Source organism: Dufourea novaeangliae, unplaced genomic scaffold (genome assembly GCF_001272555.1).
Source record: "Dufourea novaeangliae isolate 0120121106 unplaced genomic scaffold, ASM127255v1 scaffold130, whole genome shotgun sequence".
Lineage (NCBI taxonomy): Eukaryota > Metazoa > Arthropoda > Insecta > Hymenoptera > Halictidae > Dufourea > Dufourea novaeangliae.
The window spans coordinates 154,033-177,485 of record NW_015374004.1 but is presented as its reverse complement, the minus strand read 5'-3'; the positions used below and the strand labels follow the sequence as shown (position 1 = coordinate 177,485).

The 23,453-nt window shown below is 33.8% G+C and overlaps 2 protein-coding genes across 2 annotated transcripts; one reads left to right on the top strand and one right to left on the bottom strand.

Annotated features, from left to right (window-relative positions):
* Positions 1 to 312: 312 nt before the first annotated feature.
* LOC107188148 lies at positions 313 to 15,653 on the top strand. The gene is made up of 10 exons (XM_015576398.1): positions 313 to 464; positions 1,095 to 1,520; positions 3,397 to 3,862; positions 5,274 to 6,444; positions 7,762 to 8,020; positions 11,491 to 11,700; positions 13,741 to 13,874; positions 14,043 to 14,213; positions 15,273 to 15,372; positions 15,449 to 15,653. Exons 1-10 carry the CDS (start codon positions 313 to 315, stop codon positions 15,651 to 15,653), a joined length of 3,294 nt encoding a protein of 1,097 aa, XP_015431884.1.
* A 3,666-nt stretch (positions 15,654 to 19,319) lies between these two features.
* On the bottom strand, positions 19,320 to 23,319 carry LOC107188147 (mitochondrial 2-oxoglutarate/malate carrier protein-like). Its single transcript, XM_015576397.1, has 6 exons — positions 23,243 to 23,319; positions 21,555 to 21,770; positions 20,853 to 20,989; positions 20,419 to 20,589; positions 19,991 to 20,090; positions 19,320 to 19,515 (listed from the first exon to the last, which is right to left on the bottom strand). The coding sequence occupies exons 1-6, from the start codon at positions 23,317 to 23,319 to the stop codon at positions 19,320 to 19,322; spliced, it is 897 nt and encodes a 298-aa protein (XP_015431883.1).
* Positions 23,320 to 23,453: the final 134 nt, after the last annotated feature.

The window sequence follows — 23,453 nt, the reverse complement described above, 5'->3', positions numbered from 1 at the left end:
ATTCTTAACTGCAATATTAACTGCAATATTAATTTTATATTTATTTAAATACGTATATAATTCGATTGATTTGTATGCAATTAAATTCTAGTAAACTAATATTGACCTTAAAAATGTTAAGAGATTATGTTGTACATAAATCTTTTATCGATAGTAGATATAATTTAAGTGAAATATGTAACATTCAGAGAATGACATAATTACGCCTCCACAGTTATAATTTCTTTTATTCTGAAATCATGGCACGGTGTTCATTTAATTCAATTTTATTTCACATTACAGAGTGCCACATTTATTCGTAGAGCTAGTAAAATGGACCGTCATGATGAATTATTACGAACTGAAGAAATTTATTCTCAATGCATAGAATCGATTAAAAACTCTATCCTGGGGATTCAACGAGAATTTTCTTCAGCTAAACAGCTTCTTGGTCATCAGAGGAACGAAATTATGAAACGCATGAGGTTCGTTTGTAATTGTCATAAAAATTGGTATTTGTCATAGTGAAACGAAATTATGATGATATCCCAGATAGCACATGACGCCTTGAAGACGCCCATTTTACGGCTGTTTTAGGTCTAAGGCGTCTTTAAGTCTTGTTCGTGGTGTCATGTGCTATCTGGGTATTAGTAAGATAACAAATACACGACGAATAGAACAAAAAGATTCCTTAATGACAGTATAAATATACAAACGAAATAAAAGATTTTTTATCAGAATTAAGTTAATCGAAACTAATCGTGTTCGAAATTATTTTATGTTGCTTAATGTTATTTAAAAATGAGTACAATTATATTTTGCTGAATTTAGTAGCAGTGATAGAGCTTAGGTAGGACACAGACGGTTTAAGACGGCTTAATGACGGCTTAAAGACGCCTTATACCTAAAATAACCGTAAAATAGGCGTCTTTAAGGCGTCATGTGCTATCTGCGATGTGTTATTTTTAGTTCACTAAGTTAGAAAATAAATCAATAAATTATAATTATAATTGGCAGTCAAGTGTTGAATTCGAATTCACGTAAAGAGTATACGCTTCTACAAATAGGTTGTTCATTTCTTAATGGTAATTATTACCGATTCTATTCGTGAATAGCGTAGCCAAGAATGTTCTTGAAATAGATGTTTTGAAAAATACACAAGATTTTCATGAGCACATTATAAAGGAGATCATGGATATAGAAAAAGTATGTGAGGAGCATCTGTTACGACTGAAAATTGAGTTACTCACGACAACGAAAGAACGTATGCAGCCACCGTCCCGCGTAAGTCTACGAGACGTGAAAAAAATTTGCGGAACGTTTCTTGCTTGCGACACGTGCGGCGAAACAACGAACGAGATGCCATGTCGTTGCTTTTGGGAAAATATACCAAAATGGAGTCTGGAAAATACACAAAATATTTTAGCTAATCGAAAGATGATCGCGAGAAGCGAACTCGACGAATCCGATCTGAAGTTTAAGCAGGATATGATATACCTTCGAACGAAAATGTTTTCCTTGCCCAGAAAGCCAGACGACCAGTAGGTAATTTTTTCTGCTGTAATTTGAAAGCTTTTTGTTTCTGTAAAAGTCATATCTTTCACTTCTACCGGCCGCACATCTCCATATTTAGTACAGTGGCCTCTAACTATATTGCCACTGAACATATTGCCACGCGTGGCACTTCCCCTTCACACGTACTTTCGAGCACATAAATTCGCTCTCGCACCACGTTGCGCACGCCGGCGCACCAGCACGACCCAGCTTTTGCGCAGGCGCTGAGGCCGAGGCTATGGACGACAGAACTTAGAGGGAGCTCTGAACTCATTCCCACTTTACTCCCCTACAGCCCCGACCATGGCAATATAGTTAGAGTCCACTGTATGTGGACTATCCTATAAGAATTGTTTATAGAATCAGTTAAGATAACGTGTCCATCCTTGGTTATAGACCTAAATATAGTTCTGGACGAAAATAAATATCACTGATACTATAACATAGATAATAAAGTCACTTTTACCATGCGGCAGCATCATGAACAGGGCCGTTCATGGCGGGGGTGCAAAAGATGCCCCCGAACCTTGGCGGTCAAACCCAGGGGCGGCCGCAGATCGTTTATTATATGTAAAATTTTGGCTAGTAAAAATAATAATCTAGACTTTTTTTATGATTCTAAAAATTTTAGGCATATTGAATTCAATCAAATTAATTTGATATGTTATTTTTGTAACACTATGTACTCGTGAAGAAGAATTAACTATCTTTATGGACAGCCCACAATAGTATAAGGTATTTAGTATAACCATATTTATTGGATTGAATTCGTGTAGATAATTAATGGTCGCTATTTATCAACAATAACACCATTATTACGAACATTATACGTTAGTTTTGTATTTATATGTTGAATAAAATATTCCTTTTGAAAAAACTAGATAGATATAAAAAGTAAAACTGCATATCAAATTCTTAATTAAAGAATATTAAATTAAGAAGGGCAGCGAGACTATTTGTGCATCCGGGCGGCCAACAATCCAGGAACGGCCCTGGTCATGAACATTGTCATCACGAAAAATACATGAGTATTTATACAATCGATTGAGTTTTAACGTGTACCACGCACATTGTATCATTTGTATAAATACTAGAGACCATAATAGTCTCTTTTAACTAAGAGAACTCGATATCAATCACAAACATAATTAAGCGAAATGAAGTACACTTAACCAAAATTTTCTCACAATCACTGTGCAAACTAGGTAGTTTATAGTAATTGCAGACATTATGATACGGACGTACAATAATTATTTTGCATTGTACACTGTTCAAAGTAGTTAGAGAATCGTATGTTGATATCAATTTATCTAATCTACAGCATTTGTGACGTTCCTTTCACTTTTGTGAGCGACAATATCATCCATAATGGCAATCGTCTGTTTCGAGCAGTGTATAAATCAAAATAAATTTTTACAAATGAAACTTATACTTATTAAGATAAATAAGTACAGATACAATGAGTCAAGTAAGTTGTACATTTTGTACTTGACCCAGAAAAATATATGTCCCGTGATACATACAGATTTTATGTTTCTTTGGTAAAGATCATTATTAACAAAAATAATTTCTATTTAATAACAGTAAAACTTGTTTGAAGACATTTTTTACAAAAATGCTTGACTATTACCCAAATAGCACATGACACCTTGAAGATGCCCATTTTACGGCTATTTTAGGTCTAAGGCGCCTTTAAGCCGCCTTCAAGGCGTTATGCGCTATCTGGGTAACGATGAAGATTGTTGGATTTGATTTATTATATCATCTCCAGTTTACGCGAAATTTCATTACAAAACAGGCTACATTAAATAAACGTTTCCACGAACTACTGTATACAATACTGCATAAGTGTATTTGTTTTAGGAAACGTCGAATGTCAGTGAGACAATCGAAAACTGACACTTTTACCGATCTTCTGAAGGAAACCAAGAAATTCGATCACTTTTCCGTAGTAACGGAATTATCGAAGATAAGTAATCTAAAATTTATCGACGGAAAATTCGTGGATTGTCATGTTTGGGGAAAAATTTTGGACAGGCATGGAAATCAGTACGGGACAAAGTGGTATTTAGTTCTTTGCCCGCAAATAGAAAAAATGTTGAAAAAACGCCACGTACCAATGCTACATTTAAATCCGAGTTCTACTTTCGCCTTCTTATCGAAGATTCTGGAGAACGGAGCGAACTTTGTACTGTTAAGGCCAGATTTGATTTCTTTGTTAGACGATAAGGACCGTCCTTGGTTGGAAAGATGGAAATTACAATTTCAACTGAATAATAGAAAGCACATAGCTGTAACTTTGATACAAGCTCGTTACCGTGGCTACATGGTAAATCATTTTCTTCTTCTACACATTGGCGTAACCAAGGGGGGGCAGGGGTGCACTCGCCTCCCCCCCTGGACGAAAAGAAGTGGTTTTTGCCCCATCCTACAAGAAAAAAAAATTGGATTTTAGATTGTACACCCCCCGCCCTCCCTTCCCAGAGTTATAAAATTTTTGCGTAATATTTAATATTGCAGTATAATTTGAAACACGACCAACAGCCTGTATTAACAAAACGCATACATTTTCAACGATTTATGACTTTAAAAACAAAATAGAGCGTGTCTGGCTACGTACAACCTTTTTCACTGTGGCAATCGATGTGTTAATATTTTTGTCCCCCCTTGACTGTCAAAATAATAGAAGATACAAAAATGACGAAATTTTATGGCAAGCTTCATTTTCACTGTTATTAACAACCAAAAATTGTAGTCAAGACCTCCACGCGTTGTTTTCTGTCGCTTGTCCACCTCGTCTTTACTTGTCAATAAGATGTTATGTTGTTGATCAATTTGCTTTTTTTTTATTTTTCTTATATGAACTCTTAACTTCAATATAAATAATTTGAAACATGTAAGCATATATTTCTTATTTTTTGTACCTATAAAATATTCTGTTTAGTACGGGTTGCCTGGTTTCAGGCGTTTCTGACCTTAATTTTTACCTGTTCATAATTTGAAACGAAGCCTCCAACAAAATTTCATCATTCTTGATTTTTCTTCTATATTGTCACACAGAATCAACCCAAAAAAGTTTCTGACACCAATAATCGAAGGCCCTGTATACGTACAAAAATTAATAAATAAAATTATAAACTATGCAGTTTGTCCCAACAGTTTCTGAACTTACATTAAAGTAGCAATTTGTCATAAGATATAAGTTTTGTTTTAATATCAATTAGAAATATTTTCTTCTGAAAGAGTAAACTATTCAAAACAATTGCGCAAATGAGGAATTCCGAAACTTTATGAGGACAAACCATTTTATAAAAAAAATAAAACAGTACAACCAATTTCTCGTATACATAAAGTAATACAATCATCATTTGAACAAGTCCTTCGTGTTCTCAAAAAGAGAATCAAACCATGTACATATGTATACATGTTCATTTTTACACAGGACACAATTTACCCTCGTCAGCAAATTCGGCTTCCGCTAGGGGAAAAAGTGGCATAGAAGAAAAGTCTCCTACCACTTGCTAAATTTATTTCAAGTACTGAAATAAATGTTAAACCGTATATTAATTTGGCATAAATATCAGTAACTCCCAAAATTAAATGGCAGGAGGCTGTTCGCCTACCACATTTTTCCCTTAACGAAAGCCGAGTTTGCTCCTCGGTGTACATAAATTCTTCGAACACCTATTTTAAATTAATTTCGAGGTGGACGTTTTAATGGCATATTCTGATCCTTACAGTTACGTAAAATGAAAACCGACTCCGAGCTACTTTACATAGCCGCCAGTGTTTTGTGGTTATGTTGGCTGACTCTGAAGAAGAAAAGGGAGATACACGAACGTTATCTGATGAAAATGTTGATATCGTTGCAAACAACACGGGAGCTGTCTTTAAAATTAAACAGAGAATTCAATTCTATCATTCAGAAACCACATGTGGTAATACATTTGCCATCCTTTGGTTACCCAGTGGACTTACGTCGTGCGTATATACCGCAGAAGCTCGCTATCGAGCAAAACATGGCCAGTTTACGTATGTGTTTCGTGCGCAATCCAAACACCGAAGTGATCTACATATTATCTGTGAGACCGACCAAAGACTTACTGTTGATGTACAGCGACTTCATCGAGTCAATACGCGCGGGAGAGAACATAGCAAAACGAATCACTTTCATCGCTTTGTCTCAAGGGGAGACCTTCAGTCGGTGTACATTAAATCTCTCTAGGATTCTGCATTGTTCCGAGGATTCCCTTAACGAAATTCGACAGAGGATCGCCGGTAAACGCGCTTACTTCTTACCATTGATCGTCGACGAATGCGACATGAGATTGGCCGGGAACCTTGGCGTAGCCTTGCTAAGTCCCGACATGGAGGTCCAAAGAAAATTCCTAAACAAATCGATAATGTCCGCCATGATCGATGGACTTGGACTGGCGCAACCACCGCATTACAAGCATATACATAATTACGAGACCCTATGCAGCGCTCTAGCTCAAATGATTATTCATCATACGGAGATCTGTGCGTGGGTGATCAAACTGAATTTTGGCACGAACCAGGTGCATCGCGGCATTTTTCTGATTAATCACATCAGCATCCCGTTTATGCCAAGTTTACGGAAGGAGAGAGAAAAATTCGGGGACACGTGGGGGGTGAATTGCTCGGTGCGAAACATGTTTCTGGACAAGTTAACGGAACATTTGCCGAAAATTGTTTCCGCTGCCACTAGACTGTCAAGGTTCTACGATTCATGGAAGGACTTCTATTCTCAATTGCAAAAAATGGGCTCCCTGCTGCAAGCAGTGCCCGTGAAAAAGGACGATAAAGCCATCGCTGTTAGTCTATTCATTCCGAGAAAAGGGATTAAAGATAAAGTGAAGTGGCTGGGAACCGCCGATATAGTACGTTTAGGTATGTATCGTTATTTGTTACATTCCAGATAGCACACGACGCATTAAAGACTCCTATTTTAGGTCTAAGGCGCCTTCAAGCCGTTTTCAAGCTGTCATGTGCTATCTGGGATTGTTCAACACGATTTTTAATCTGCAATATCCATTGGGAGATCCTTATAGAGTTCCTCGTCCAGATCACGAATCCGTAAGCAGATTTTCTCAATCTCCGTCAGTTTTTGAAAAACATGAGCTTTTGTAAAAATGTGTGGATTATCCAACGCGAGCTGCGTATTTCGTGCGACGTTGTGACGGCTCAATGCCACTGTGTGTCTCTTTCCATCCTCCGGCACTTTGGCACGAGAGCTTCTCTCACTTTTTTAAAGTTCACGTCCAATTTTTTAATAATGAAAAATAAAAGATTTTTTTCGTGAAAATTTCATATGTACACTTAAAACGGTTGCGATTTTGTAAGAAATTCACTGACTTCTACATTTTAATTGTTTTTAAAATCTATTCAGCTTTTGTTTTCAAATACACCATTTTGGCTAAGGAATATCAACCAGTAAACGCTTTAAAGAAAACATAATTTGTATCAAAAGCGATATGTCCATTAGTTTATGTTTTACATAAAAATTTAGAACAATATAGTTAAATCTTATTATTAGTAGAAGTATCTTTTAGAAGATAATCGTTTTGCATTATTTTCACTTAATCTTTTAGAAAAAAAGTCCTGAACTTGTGTGTCTTTTTCGGGTCTCTAGGTAGATGTAACCCCTTAATCAATAAGTATCTTTTTGATCACAGATCAGAATTACTTTTAAGTGATTACACTAGTTTACAAAATCCAAGAAATTCTATGTAATCCAGACTCCACTATGAAATTCTTATTGTCGGTGGTCGCCTAAACTCAAAAATCGACATGAGACGTAATTCTATGGATACATTTTTGAGATATCGCCCGATGAATATTCTGGTAATTTTTTAAAAAGACGACCTTAAGTTTTTGGCCGTATCTCGTGTTATATTGTAGTTGACCGATTTGATCGCGATGACTCTTAAATTAAAGGTAATAAAATTACATACAATTCTTTCCCGCATTGTTTTTCAATTGAGCCAATAACGTAAAGTCGTCTTTTTAAAAAATTACCAAAATATTCATCGGGCGATATCTCAAAAACGTATCCATAGAATTACGTCTCATGTCGATTTTTGAGTTTAGACGACCACCTTCCATAAGAATTTCATAGTGGAGTTTGGATCACCAAATGACTGTAAACTATATAGTGTTATATAGGATATTCTGATTTTTCAATGTAACAATTAATTTAAATGACAGATGTTTGCACTGTTTCAACGCGTGTGTACATGATACCGCAAACCTCATTAGTCAACACCAAACTCGAACCAATAGTAAACAAATTTGCGAAAGGGATGCAAAATGAAGGTTATTTCGGTTACGTGACCGTTGACTGTTATTGTTATCCTGAGAAAAACGAGGAGAAATTAGGGATTATGTTGCTGCATGTATATCCTTTTTATACGGACGTACACAGTTATATGGAATGGATGAAATTTTCAACTGGAGGAACGTACATGTAAATAACATTTAAAGTTTCTTAATTATAAATCGTACAATAATTTTTACTCACAAAATGCTATTATTTTCTCAATTTTTCTTAGTAAGATACATGCATTGATCCGATAGATATATGTATAATTACACGTGAATTTTTAAATACAAAAGAACGAAGGTTCGTATTACTAAGTTTCATTTATAGAAATAAATTTATAGTAACATACTGTATGTATTTAAAGAGTAGGTAAAGGAAAACGTAAAGTGTACTACACGTTTATCTTGGACTGTACTATGAGATGAATTTTGAATGACGTACATATTGAATAAATGCATTGACATTTCTCTAGCCAAACATCGAAATTAATTTTGTTAATTTCGAATTAAACTAGACATTTATAATATACAGTGATTTCTCGATGAAGGCAACACGAACAACGGTGTTATTCCCACCACTGGGTCGGTCCCCTTCTGGGACCATTAAAAAAAACAAATTTATAGGGGTTTGAAAACCTTTTCGCTTTGTCACGATTGCTTCGAAGCGGACCCAAGTTCGTCGCACTCATCGAGACATTACTGTACTTGAATCATTGATTTAAAGGAAAAACGAGATAGCAAACAAAATAATTGAAAAGGACAGTATTCTTTTTAAATATTCTTAGAATTGGTCTGATCTATCTACACTGCGTGGCATAACTATAAAACCACTCTCAAATCTTCAATTATTATAAATATTTAAACAGATCAGCAAAAAACAGATTCATCGCCGATATTCCGTTAGTCTCGAGACCAAAGGGAAGACTCTCTGGGCACATGGTTCCAGACAGAACGCCCAAGTGGAATGAAACGACGAGCAGATACGGAATCGCAATTTCAAACTTGTATCATTCCAGATTTTCTGCTTATTCGTGGCCACAACTGAAGGAGCTGTTTGAAACATCTGGTGTACGTTGGAATGTTTATTTATTTTCAATGAAAAAAATCAGTTTCTTTTATGTTCTCCAAATTCCTCGTTACTACAAGAAACATGGTATGATGATTTTTAATGAAAGAATGGGTTTTTAAACGTATGCGCGTTTGAATTGTTTTATGACATTAGTTGTCGATCCATTTTTCTTAGTAGCTACATTCAGGACCGTTTCTGGGTTGTTGGCTGCCCGGGTGCAAAAACAGTATCGCTGCCCTTATTTACTTAATATTATTTAATTAAGAATTTGATATGCAGTGTTTACTTTTATATCCGTATACATATGTATATGTGTACATAGCTTTTAACACTTATTATTCAAAAGCAATATTTTCTAATTTTTGTTTTTATAAAATGAAACAAAGATTCTTAAAAAAGAGATGTTTTTATTTATTGTGAATATTTTATTCCACGTATAAGCACAAAATTAACGTATAATATGTTTGTAATTACCTGAGCAGTAATTACCTGATACGAATTTAATCCAATAAATATGACTAAATAGCATATTCTATCTTGGGCTGTCCACACAGATAGTTCATTCTTGTATACGAATAGTGTTACGAAGATTACATATAAAACTAATTTCAATGAATTCTGTTTGCCTAAAATTTTCATAATCATAAAAAAAGATTTGATTCTTACCAACTTACTAACCAAATCTTCCTAACCAAAAGTTCACATAATAAACGATCTGCGGCCGCCCAGGTGCGGGGGCACCTTTTGCACTTCCTCGAGGAACGGCCCTGGCTACAATTCTGATTGACATGGTTACTCTGTATGCATGTACAATAGTATTAGACAATTTTAGGTTCCTCAATCAGATGGCTTTTTCATTTCTAGATTGTGTACAATTCAGAAAGAAAGCAGGGTTCGAGCATATTATTATACGACAGCGAACTTAGAACTGAAGGTTTGATGGTAATTGTTGGCCCAAGCATGACTACAACAATATCCATGCTTCACAACTCGCTAGCGACACTGAACCAGACCCTTATGAAATCTAAAACGAAATCCGAAACAAATATAACAGATCTGTTAGACATTCTAATGAACTTACTTCTCGACTATCACAATTTGTCTACTGATCTGTGCGCATAAATTTTGAAGTTATCGCGTGCGACTTATGTGATAACAATCGTTCTCATTTATAACATTTAACATACAATATAATGTTTTGATTATAATATTTGTAGGTTTTTTTTATTAATTTTTTCATCTTATTTGACATAATTTTCTTATTTTCTGCATTGATTGGAAATTAAACAGTGACACCAACATCTTGCTAATCAAATCGCGAAGAAGGAAACGTATTGTCCAAAATAGTAATTTTTTTTGTAAATGTAAGTTTTCGTAAAGTGTGCAAATAAATTGCAGAACGTACAACTGTGTATGAACTTTTTCATTCGTGTCACTTGACATCAAAAACTAACAAGCTTGTTTAATTAGTACAATTATCGGATCTTAATCCGTGTTCTTTTTAAATTCTGTGCCTGGTGAAGAAAAAGCTTAACTGGAGGTCACTGAAAAATCGATTTTGCGAAAGAATAAGAAAAAACGAGTGTTCTTAGAATGTGTTTTTATAGTGATCTATAATAACAAATTTTAATCTTTGGTATTAATTTTGTATGGTTTTTTATATAAGTATGTGTGTGTATGAGAAAAGGTTGATTAATGAACATTTTATTATTATTAAAATAGGTACTAGAAATAAATGAAACAAAAAAAAAACAAGGTTTTGACATATAAAAACTGCTATATTCAGCAGCAATCCACTGTAAAGATGTTGTATACACATCATGAAGGCTAAGTCGTATATTTGACTTCTAAGTTTGTATTGTAAACATTAATTTTACTCATCTTTGGAAGTATAAAAATCAAAATATGAATCGATGCCATTATTATCTAATCAAGAAGACGAAGTGCCTCCTTTTATCAACTTTGTCATTGGTGGAATATCTGGGTAAAATGTTGATAAAGAATGTTATCTGTTCTCGTGCTGAGTTTTAACCTTTAGATGACATACATATGTGGTAGAATTTTAATTAAACTTTAATCTTAACCGAATGTCACTACACATTTTTATTCTATTCTGCATTTAAACATCAATATAACTTGTAAATACTTAGTACACTTTAAATAAAACTACATGAATTAATTGAGCATCTGAAAATAAGGTGTTCCTTAACCCCCGTTGTAATGTAATGTACCTAACCTGCAAATACGGATAACTTCGATCCACAGCTAATGCTTCTTTATATTTATTGAAACGAAAACATATTGAATTGCGATTTTATTATTTCTCTGATATACTTTTCAGCTTTTTAGTTTATTAAGACTGAAATATCTCGATCATTGGATCAGAATCACTCGGTATTCGTTGAATTACAATCGATCACGCGACCCTAGAATCTAATAACCTCAAAAACAAATTAATTGCGATCGTTTACGTCCATGACATTCTCACAGAGATCCCTTGAAGAAATATAAATAAATATGTAGAATAAAATGTGTTACTGTAACAGGGCCGCAGGGCAAACTGCAACGCATCCTTTAGATGTAACTAAAGTACGAATGCAACTTTCAAAGGCTTCTCTGACCGAAACAGTACGAACAACTTTACATGGCGTCGGAGTACGCGGATTTTTCGTTGGCTGGACCGCTGGGCTTCTCCGCCAATTAACATATAGCACAGCTAGACTTGGAATGTACACCACTTTGTACGACTTGTGTCAGTAAGTACATAAGGTCAATTTCCCTTTTTCTAATCATGTAGGAGTTCTGCTATCGCAGAAATTGATTTTTATTATTTATTTATGCAACAATCGTCAAACGAACTTATTAAATATAAACCTTCCTTTATAATTAAATTTAAATAAAAGTATTTTTAAAAACATTTTAACTTAATAATAGTTAATTTAATATGAAGTATAAAATGTCCCTATTTCTGCTCAGCGAAAACGGAAGTGCCGAAACCAAACTTTGGCGAATAATATTAAAGATTCCGTAAGTTTCTTCTAGTAAAAACGCAATTTTCACGTGTAACTCACGATCGCAACGGAACCGCTCAAATCACGTTTCTTTACGACGGACAAACTTATTAAATTTTTTTCTATTAAAATACTGCCCTCTATTGAACCGCGCTATAGCATTTTGTACGGAAATACTGAACTAATATAAATCATTTTTTGTATAACTAATTTATTATTTAACTTTTTACATTAAATAAAATATAGACGTACTGAGCAGAAATCAGGACATTGACCTTACACCTGGATCTCTTTTTACATGGTGGATGCGTATCGCGCAAAAAGAAAACGTGCAAAAAAGGACCGTATTAAAATTTATGAGAAAAGGAATCTAGCAGTTTATTATTTAACGATTTAGATTTTATTGCTCTATTACACTTGAGTAGAAGGAACTGGCTGTGCCATTGTTAAGACTGCCCTAATTACCCGTCAGGTGCCTGTAACCTGTAACCAGTCACAAGTACATGAAATTTGTGCTCTTACAATCTCATACATATTGCAGAACGGAATTTTTCCGGATTTATGTAGGCAAAGAAATTTATTTTTATTTATTTCTAATCAATTACGGATACCTGGCAACCAATTAGTACGTGTACTTATTAGGGTGACTCTTATTTACTCTTGATGAAAATTTTGTTTTACGATCTTTTTTGCGGCGGCCCTAAAATATTTCCAATTAGTAAAAAAATAATCTAGGATAAGGGAAAACGAGCCTCTGAGCCCTTAAACATTTAAATGATTACTTAAACGCATTCAAAGTCGACTGTATTCGATTATCCTCTAAGTTATTGATTATATAAAAAAATATATCAGACAAAAGTCTAATATGAAATATGTTATTCTGCATTTTCGTTTTATTATTTCATATGGAATCGTCTCTTTTGGGGTTGTACCACTAGTTCCATAACACTCTATGCTAATTTATTTATATACCTACAACGTTTGAACAGTAAATAGTAAATAGAAATTTGTTTAGGGAAATTCATTTCTTATATATGTATACATATATATACAGGGTGGCCCACATAACTCTTAACAGCTCAATATCTCGAAAACTATGCCATCGATTTTAACATTCTTGGTCTTAAATTGCATGAATCTGAAAGGCCTTTCTAACTACATAAACGTGAAGTGGCCCCCCTTCCCCTTTAAGGGGGGGGGGGGGCGGAGGTAACTTTGTAATTTTAAATGGAACCCCCTATAAAACGTTACATATTTAGATTCTACAGGAAAAAACAAGTAAATTTTGTCTGAAACATTTTTTTGTCAGATATTTTCATGATGAGATATAACAGTTTGAAGTTTTGACTTGTAGGTACTTACTTGAAGCGCTCGGAATTTGCGTTATTGAATTATACGCGCTTATTCGTGAAGAAATAAAATGTTCTTTGAATTAAATGTTCAAAATGTCCACCACGGGCTTGTAAACATTTATTTACTCGAAACATCAAAGTTGTTCTAACATTTGTTAAAATTTCGGGAGTCTCTCCTCGATCCCCCGATCTAACAACATTAGATTTTTTCTTATGGGGATATGTAAAGGACAAAGTTATGTTTGAACCGCCGACGACAAAAGAGAATATGAAACAAAGAATACGTGACGCTTGCGCTTCAGTGACTCCTAATATAACTTGTATTATTAAAAATCTAAGGAATGAAATTTACGTGAGAAAATAAAATAAGAATACTGTACGTTTATAACCATACTAATGCATAAATACAATAAAAAAATTGAATGCAATTTAGACAATATCTTGGATGTTTAAATTATCCTACGATGATTGGCATGGGAATGATATCCGGTGTCGTGGGTTCATTTGTTGGAAGTCCGACCGATTTGGTTTTAATTCGTATGATAGCCGACGTGAACTTACCTCCCGGTGAGTTTATTATTATACACACCACCATAAAATTGCAAAATTTTAATATTACTGTTACAATATAAATAGACGACAAAAATAGAAATAAAAGAAACTTAATTGTGTAGGATTTTCTCTTATATGAATAACCAGTTGAAAAGGTATATAAACCGAAGAACGAATTTTTAGAGAAGCGATGGAATTATAGAAATGGTTTCGTTGGATTAATCACTATTGCGAAGAACGAAGGAGTGCGTGCATTATGGAGAGGAAGTACAGCAACAGTGATAAGAGGAGCTGTCGTCAATGGGACACAGTTGGGTACATACAGCAAGGTTAAACTAATGTTGATAGATACAGGTATTTATGGAAACTAGAAATATGAAACAGAATGAATGAATGAAGTACGATATGAAAGTAATTTCGTGTAATGTATTTGGATTTTTAGAACAATTCCTTAAGCCAAATTCCTAATTTATTTTATTTACTTCGAAATTTGTACAAGGTGTCTCAAGTCATATAGCATAACCGGGTAGGAAGTGATTCTATAAGAAAAAAATAATAATGTACAATATATAATTATATATGCATATATATACACATATACATATGTTTTACAAACTTATTTATGAACAACTCAATCCAACTTTAACATAATTGTAATTTAAGGAATGAAAATGTAACTTGTAATTTACGTCTGTTCGCTTCAACTTTCGAAACACAATTGATAACTTATTTCGTTTAGTCATATAGGCCATAAAGGCCAGTACTTTTTTACTCAAAATTTAAAGCTCTTTGATATTTTGGCATAAAAAATATAGCATTCCCTTTAAAAATACGATGTTGACCTTCAAATCTCCGAAACGCCTCCACTTACAAAAAAAATATATACATTACATAACGTATCTCTCCAAACCATACAACTTTTGTATAAAAGGTTTTTTCATGCAATGCATACTTTAGAAGGTATTCTAATTCTGTATACATATGTATAGAATATTAAACAATTAAGAAAGACAACGATTGTTTAAGTTTATATATTATATATAAATGCATATATTTTTTAATTAAGAAAGACAACGATTGTTGAATTCGATGTTAAATTACATGCAAATTATTCATTTCATGAAAAAATATTTTGTAACACGAAATATAGCAACTATTCACAATTTTTTTTATAAAACTAATAATATACAATCTATGGTTATTGAGTTAAACATCTATGTAACTCTGTGGATAGATTAGGAAAGGAGAAATTGTGGCTGCTACGAGAATTCATTTGCAATATCCACTGCTCTACAAATTCCTTTATGTGTACATATTTGAGAAAAAAAGTTACATTTCCTTTTGTGCTTGAAATTTAATGTTAAGATATTGAAATAACAAGTTAGCTGTTTAAAGTGATATTTATAATTGTAGGTCGCTTTCACGAAGGTGTATTATTGCAATTTTGTTCAGCTATGATTTCCGGACTAGTAACGTGTTCAGTGTCACTTCCCTTGGATGTATCTAAAACTAGGTGTGGTAAAAACCTATTCATGACTAATCAACTCTTATTAGTTTTATTATTAATTCTTCATGAACGTGTTCTACAGATTACAAAATTGGACTTCATCAAAAAAATCACCGAACCTTTTTGGCATGATACTCTACATAGTACAAAAAGAAGGAGTGAGAGCACTGTGGCGAGGATTTTTACCGTATTATTGTAGAGCTGCGCCTAACTCTATAATCACAATGATATGTGTCGATCAACTTCATCGTATATACATTAAATTGTTCCTGGTGCCTCAAGAATGAGATTTTATATGAATAAAAAAGAAATTTTAATTCTTTTTAAGAAAATGGATTGTTTCTTTTAGATTGTCGTATTCATTATTTATTATATCGAACTACAAGAATTATTTTCATTCTACTATATTTAGTATATTATGTAACTGTAATGATTGACTGAAGTTCAGTACACTAAAAATTATATAATTATTAATTTATAGTTATATCTAAAATTTTATTTTCTGTAGGCAAAATTAAAATATTCAAAACAATTCTGGTTTAACTGTCTATTTAATAAAGGCTTTAAAATCATGAATTGGTCGATTATCGCTTGTTCGTTGCGCCTTACCTATACGTATATCTCTTATGTCGACTTACGACAGTGCGCGGGCAGGTAACTCTTATACCTGCAGACTCAATTTTAACCATTTGAGGATCAACAACCAAAACATATCGTAATATAAATACATAAAAATCGTAAAAGTGTACTATCTATTTGATTATACACATTCAAATGCTCCGTCTTACACAAAATGCGCGTAAACTTCAATCATAATAACTTTTTTAACAATGCAAAAATAAAAATTCCAATTTATCCGTATTTTATATTTGGGTATATAGTTTTCACATACAAATGTACAAAAAAATCGATTAACACTTGACCAGAAAAATAAACAGCAAATGCTGTGTTTTAAATGTATTATTTAAACAATTGAATTATTCTGGAATCCAATCATATAGCTGGATTTCTTATGAAAGAACACACAATATTGCAATGTATACAGTTTTTCTATCTCTAATAGTTTTTCAGATATTCGATCGAATACAGTTCACACCCCTAACTTTGAGGGCTGTTTTCACCCCTTTACCGTGGATAAGAGCAGCTAAAAACAGAATTCGTGTCAAATATTTTTATGAGAACTACAATCTCACAGAGTTGCATGAAAATTGGCGATTGTCAATTCGGTATGCTCCCTTGTAAGACGAAGACACATTTCAAGGGCATCATTTCGGCACAGTGGTCAACGTCCACATAGCTACGACATCGGCTCTGAACACCATCACAGTTCAAGATTTCCAGCAATGCTACCAGGAATGACAGAATCGTTAGGAATTGTGTATGAGTTCCCAAGGATCATACTAAAAATTGTAATATAAAATTGTTCAATGAATCAATTTAAAAAAAAATGATTTCCATTTTTTTCCGCTCCTTCTAGGTTTCAGAGTCTATATTTCCAAGCTCCAGAAAGGAAAAGAAAACAACAGCTACCGGCGACCCACCGGACTTCGCTGAAATTCTCCGAAGAGAAATATCAACCCCATTAAAAGCTATTTTCATTTTTAGTTATGGGAGACCGGGGCAAACTGGCCCTAAAAAAGTTTAAAGTAGAATAAAATTTCTTCTTTTCAATAAAAATGTGTACGGATAATTTTATAATATAATTTAAACATTACTATTGACAAATTCCGAGTAGCAATACTTTAGACAAACTTGAAATATTTCAAAACTCAACTTGAAAACAAAAAGCCAAAAGGCTCTAGCACTATCTGGGGTAAAGTGGGCTGAAATAAAACATAACTTTTAACCCATAACCGGCGTCGTCCCATTTTTGTATTCTAAATGACTTGACATCGTCAAGCCTACAGTTATTTCTTATATATACTCGAATTGTATATAATGTTTAATTTGTACTGTTTTTCGGAATATGCGGAAATCTACGTGGCCGATAGATCGTAGAAATAAGTGACACAAAACAAAAATTTTTTAAAATTGATAATAAGAAATAATAATTATTAATAAAAATTATAAATAATCATTAGGAGAATTATAATGATTACTTAAAATTAGTAATGAAATTGAACGAAAAATAATAATCTCTAATATTTAAGACGAAGTGTTACTTATAATACATTAATTAATGACGTAATGAAAAACACGAATTGATATTACCTTGGAGATCTCTAGAAAATAAATAATTATCAGCGCAAGCTGAAACTGTCGTATTTTCGCGTGGTTTCGTGGTTTCGCTGACTAGGTTGAGCTATTGTACACTTCACTCGCGCACGCGCATCTTTTTCGTATTCCAGCTCACTTTACCCCGGTCAAATTACCCCAAATACATGCTCACAAGGGAAGGCACGGAAGTGTCCACCTCCAATTTTGATGAAACTTCGTATATCTGATAAGCAGTCAAAAATAAGGGATACGTATTTTTTCGGCTGAGACGCGACTTTAAGGGGTGATACCACCCCTCGAAGTTTCGACCTGAAAGTATTAAGTAAAGAGGTTTGTGGTTTTTTATGTAGAATAATATGGTGCTAACAGATTGTCCAAAATATAATGTGTTTATAACAAAAAAATTTCGGATCGAAACTTCGAGGGGTGGTTTCACCCCCTAAAATCGTGTGTCAGCCGATAAAAAAAATACGTATCCCTTATTTTTGACTGTTAACAGACATACGACGTTTCATTAAAATTAGAGGAGTGCACTTCCGTGCCTTCCTTTGTCAGTGGAAAATCGTTTATTTAATAATGTTTGTGTTATTTTATTTTAAAACGCATGCACATATATGTTTCCAAGCGTTTCGCAAACATACAGAAAACATGTTTGTGTTAAAATAGTATCTTTATGACTCATTTATCTCAAAACTTATCGTCAATCAGCTATGTGATAGAATGACAACAGCAGCGCAATTCTAAGATTGACGATACTAGATTGTAGGGAACAAAATGCTATATACCTTTAATTTGTATAAAGAGTCATTTAAAATTCAGAAAAAGATTGTTGTTTGGGAATTTCCACGCTTAAACTTTATTTATTATTACAGATGTTTTATAAGTAACCTTCTGTTGTGTAAAGTTCAAGGAAGCGATTGCCCCGTCCATGCTTGATAATTGGACTATCATGTCATCTCTAAAAAGATTAACATATTTTTCAAGTTATTATCTCCTTACGTAGATTATGAAAATCGATGGTTCCATTTTTCCTTCAGATCGTCTTGTTATACCTTTCTAGATATACTTTTCTCTCTTCGAAACACTTTGTCTAGTGTGCTATTTTTTTTATTATTATGACACTGTATGAGACTCACAGATATATTACACGTTATCTATAAGCAAATGGAAATCATGTAAATAATGAAATAAAGGAACACAAAAACTGATTCAATAACGATTGATTTTATTTTCAACAATAACAGATTCCAAGACCACCCTAATAAACTGGCTAACAATCTACTCAACGTTGAACAGAACTATATAATAAAAATAATACTAATAAAAAAAAACTATACAAACGTAAAGCATAACAACACATGGAAAGAAAATACACTGTTGAGAGTTTTCCTCATGCATGAAGTACTAATAGATTCTGTACGAGTTACAAATGAATAAATAAAGAGAATTTTTCTAAATTATTTGAACATGTTTTTGCAGAAAATTGAAATAAAATGATTACAAGTACATACCAACGTTTTGGCTATATTTATTGCCAGAAATTTGCACTTTTTTCCACAGTCGTATAGCTGTTGCTTAAATTTCTCACTGCACCTTTTACGATCACATTTCAGTATCAACGCACTTTCTGACGATATAGCACTTAATTGTTCATTTCTATAACAAATTTCAATTAAACACATCGCATGTGTACACAAATACGAGCACATTAAAATTATTTTTCTTCAGGTACTTAACTATTGATCTGCCCACAGCCTATAAAGCTTTACGATTTGTTCGTTAATTATAAACGTTAAAACTGTATGTGGCCCTATTCTGCAGTAAGTAGGCCAAAATCCTTTCCACAACGCTACCACACCTTCCGTTTTCATTATAGACGCCATCATTACAATCATACTAGGTGTTTTTCCTGCACTTTTCAAGTTTTGTATTCTGAAATTTCAACGACAATATTTACAAAATTTGTTCAGAGAGATTTATTAATAGTACTGAATTAAAACTCGCGTAAAGAAATAATTATACTAAAACCTGAAGCGTACATTACACAAAATCAACACTGTTAGAAGAATTAATTTTTATTTTGAAAACAGCTTCATAACTAGCCTGCGGATTTTTATGCAAAATAAAAGTTTCTAAAGTAATTTATAAGACAAGAGCAATCGTAGAAATTTATTTTTCCTCTTAAGTATTTTATTGAGTTCAGAATAAAATTGAAAGTTTTGTCTTATATTGTATTTCACAGAGCACTACAGGCTATAAATGCATAAAATCTGCAGTCTCTTCATAACTGTTATGTTTGAAGAATCAGTTTATTACGATTTAATAAATATTCAGTTAAGTTAGAAATAAATAACTTTAATTATATCACATTATAATAAAAGTTGTAAAGTTAGCAATATAATTTTACCTTGTTTTGGTTATATCAAATGGCATACTATTGAAGGTTGTGAGGAATCCTGACAACATGGATGCACAAAAATGCAGTAGTAGACCTTCCTTCAAGTTGACTGCACAATAAATATTTTACAATTTTAATTAATTACAGAATTAATTATTTTGTATGTTACGTCATTATTCTTTAAATACGTACAAAAAGATTTGTTTATGGTATTTTAAATATATACAGAACACATAAAAATCTTTTATAACAATGTAATATGAATGTATTCGTAACTTATCAATAATGCCTGAAATATTGAGAAATGTGAAAAACTAACGTTACCATAGACATAGTTTTACTCAAAGTTTCTCTGTGAAACGTGAGAAGGTTTCAAGTACAGAGAATATGTGTAAATCAAGTGTAAAAGATAAACAATTGTTTAGGTAGCATAATACATTTTGTGGCCATTAAGAACTTGGCTTGGCTATAAGTTGCTAGTTGAGATACATTAACAACGATCGCTCGTCCCATTGTCGCCACGCTTCCCCTCCAAAGAGCAGTAATTCCTCCTTCTTTAGATATCGACGTGAACGCATGAAATACGTTTTTGTAGTTTCTTCTTTGGTCTATATAGAACGAAGTATATACGATGTTAAAATAGATGAAACATTCAAATAAGAAGATAAAGTAAAAATACAAAAATTTGATCAATTAAAATAAGTATGCACCCAGATAGGACATGACGCCTTAAAGACGCTCATTCTACGTCTATTTTAGGTCTTAAGGCGCCTTTAAGCCGTCCTCAAGGCGTCATGTGCTCTTTGGGATTTAACATAATTTTATTCTAACAGTGATGCCGTATGATTAATAAAGGTACAGTATGAAAAACCTTTTGGTAATCTGCCGTCAGCTGTCATTCTTACAAGGGCAACTTCTGCCGGTGTACCAACAAAGGCTCCCGCGGCCCCTGCCGTACCTGCCATGAGTGCCAATATCCCGAAATTCGGTTTTTCGGGATGCCTCTGTCTGGTAATAATTAATTATGACAAATAGATTGTTGTGTAATATTAAATATATTCTTGTGTAGGTAGTCTTGTCTTGGTCTTTATGTAGGCTGGTCATATCAATCGCCCGGCTCATGGCCTTGATACCGAAATCCCCTCTCCCGGGAGACTCCAGTTCCACTAATCCCCAGATAGCACATGACACCTCGAAGACGCCTATTTTACGGCTATTTAAAGCCTGAGGCGCCTTTAAGCCGTCTTCAAGACGTTATGTGTTATCTGGGTCACTGATCTAGGCAGCGGTTAGGATCCCTGCATGGAATGGACGCTAGATTGTTAATGGCTTGTTGATGGTGCAAAAAATAAAAAATCTACATAGATGTGGCATGTGCCTCTTTTCCACTGAGCCTTTCAATTGTAAATTTGCACGAACATCCATAGTCTAATCCGCACAATATATGCTGACCTTACGCTAATATTATTGTAATATTTAAAATGCATTTCATAACGATCAGATAAATAGCATTATTTTCTAATCCAGCAGATATAGAAACTGAGACGATAATAGTATTTCATTCTTAACTCACTTCCAGTACTCCTGCAGTTGATTGTAAATACCAAGTCTTACGGTGGTATACGTTGCCTGTCGTACAAGGCCAGCACTAAGTCCAGAATAGAATTTCAAAAACCCTTCGTTTTTATACACAGATCTGATTACGGCTCCGAACGACGTTTTTTCTTGCTGCAGTTGAATTCGATTTTTTATTACATCCATAGGATGAACCACGCAGGTTGCAGCCATACTGAAGAATTGTGATAGAAATCGATATTATAGATGAAAGTTTTGTACTTAATTCTATTATTTATAGTATTATGCGTTTTATTCTACTCAAGTTTTCGAGTATTAACCGGCCTGGGTCGTCGGTAGCAGCGATTAAAGAAAAATCAATTCCCAGATAGCACATGACGTCTTGAAGACGCCTATTTTACGGCTATTTTAGGTCTAAGGCGCCTTTAAGCCGTCTTCAAGGCGTCATTAGGCGTCATGTGCTATCTGGGTTTCCGTTTTATTCGCTTCTCTTGTGCTTCGGTATTTCTTCTAACATGAAATAAGAAGAATACGTCTCGATTTCGGCTTAAGAATAGTGAATTGATTATTCCCAGATAGCACATGATCCCTAATGACGTCTTGGAAATGGCTTACAGTTGCCTTAGACCTAAAATAGCCGTAAAATGGACGTCTTCAAGACGTCATGTGTTATCTGAGTTGTATCCACTTCATAGTACATAGTGTTAGTTATGAAATATTCTTTGTATGCATGTGTGTCTTCTAGATATCCAGTAGACGCTAGATAGGACTACTTTTCAATTTCCTTGGCCGTCCAAAACTCTTAAACTAAAGTATAAATACAATGAGCTGTAAATATATTGCCATAGTTGGGGCTGTAGGGGATTAAAATGGCAATGACTTTAGAGCCCCTTCCATGCTAAGTTCTATTGTCATAGCCTCGGCCTCAGCGCCTGCGCACAAGCTGAATCGTGCTGGTGCGCCGGCGTACGCAACGTAGTGGGAGAGCGAATTTGTGTGCTCGAAAGTACGTATGAAGGGGGCGTGCCTCGCGTGGCAATATGTTGAGTGGCAATATACTTAGAGTTCACTGTGTTATATTACAAAACTGACAGTTTTATCAACATATGTATGCAACACATTAATACAATAAGTTCGGGATACAACCTATATGACGTTAAAATCTATATAATAAGTTGCAATTTTCCAGGAGATTTGAGAGAATGTGAATTTGAGATACTTCAAGATGTAAATTGAAAGACTAGTGGTATTTTTGGTTATTTTGAATTCCTTTACTAGATAAGCTATTATTTTAGCAATATTTGTGGCTAAATGAATTATTATACACTTATAAACGCACTAATCACGAGCAAATATCTCAGAAGTTTGTCCAGTTTAATGTGACGCATCGAATACTTGAAAACAATTCAAGAGACAATTTGAATAAAATAATATCTCGCAAAATATTGATACTGATCAGTACTACGATATTTTAAATTTCGATACTTTGTGAACTGATACACCTATAAATAACTATGTGTGTAAATTGAAACAGAATTCCTTATTTTTGTATAATAGTTAATACATTTATCGTTGTGAATACAAGTAGTTTTAGCTAATGCGACAAACATAAAAATTCACTTGACGCACGATGCATTTACGGCAGAGCAAGGTACTTAATGAAATATTTGCCGTTGAGTTAAGTACCCGGAAAGTCCTGCATTTAGGAAGGTGAATAACGGCGGCAGTGGCTGTTTTTTTTTCGGTTTCTCCGACTCACTCATTTCCGCTTATTTTCTGCAGACATGTGGATTTCGAAACGGTCCGGTTTTGATATTTTTTTATGTCGGTCTAACGTCTGCGCATGAAATACGGAACAAATAATTTTCGCGAAACATTAAACATTAAAATTAAAAAA

Bases quoted from the DNA above. Each gene is read 5' to 3' on its own strand.
- LOC107188148 (XM_015576398.1), top strand. From the start codon at position 313: ATGGACCGTCATGATGAATTATTACGAACTGAAGAAATTTATTCTCAA. The intron at 1,521-3,396 runs GTAGGTAATTTT...TATTTGTTTTAG, and splicing joins CCCAGAAAGCCAGACGACCA to GAAACGTCGAATGTCAGTGA. The intron at 11,701-13,740 runs GTAAGTACATAA...AATGCAATTTAG, and splicing joins ACTTTGTACGACTTGTGTCA to ACAATATCTTGGATGTTTAA.
- LOC107188147 (XM_015576397.1), bottom strand. From the start codon at position 23,319: ATGAGTGAGTCGGAGAAACCGAAAAAAAAACAGCCACTGCCGCCGTTA. The intron at 20,590-20,852 runs GTTTTTCATACT...CGTTCTATATAG, and splicing joins TGACGGCAGATTACCAAAAG to ACCAAAGAAGAAACTACAAA. The intron at 19,516-19,990 runs GTAAAATTATAT...TTGAAATTTCAG, and splicing joins TTTGATATAACCAAAACAAG to AATACAAAACTTGAAAAGTG.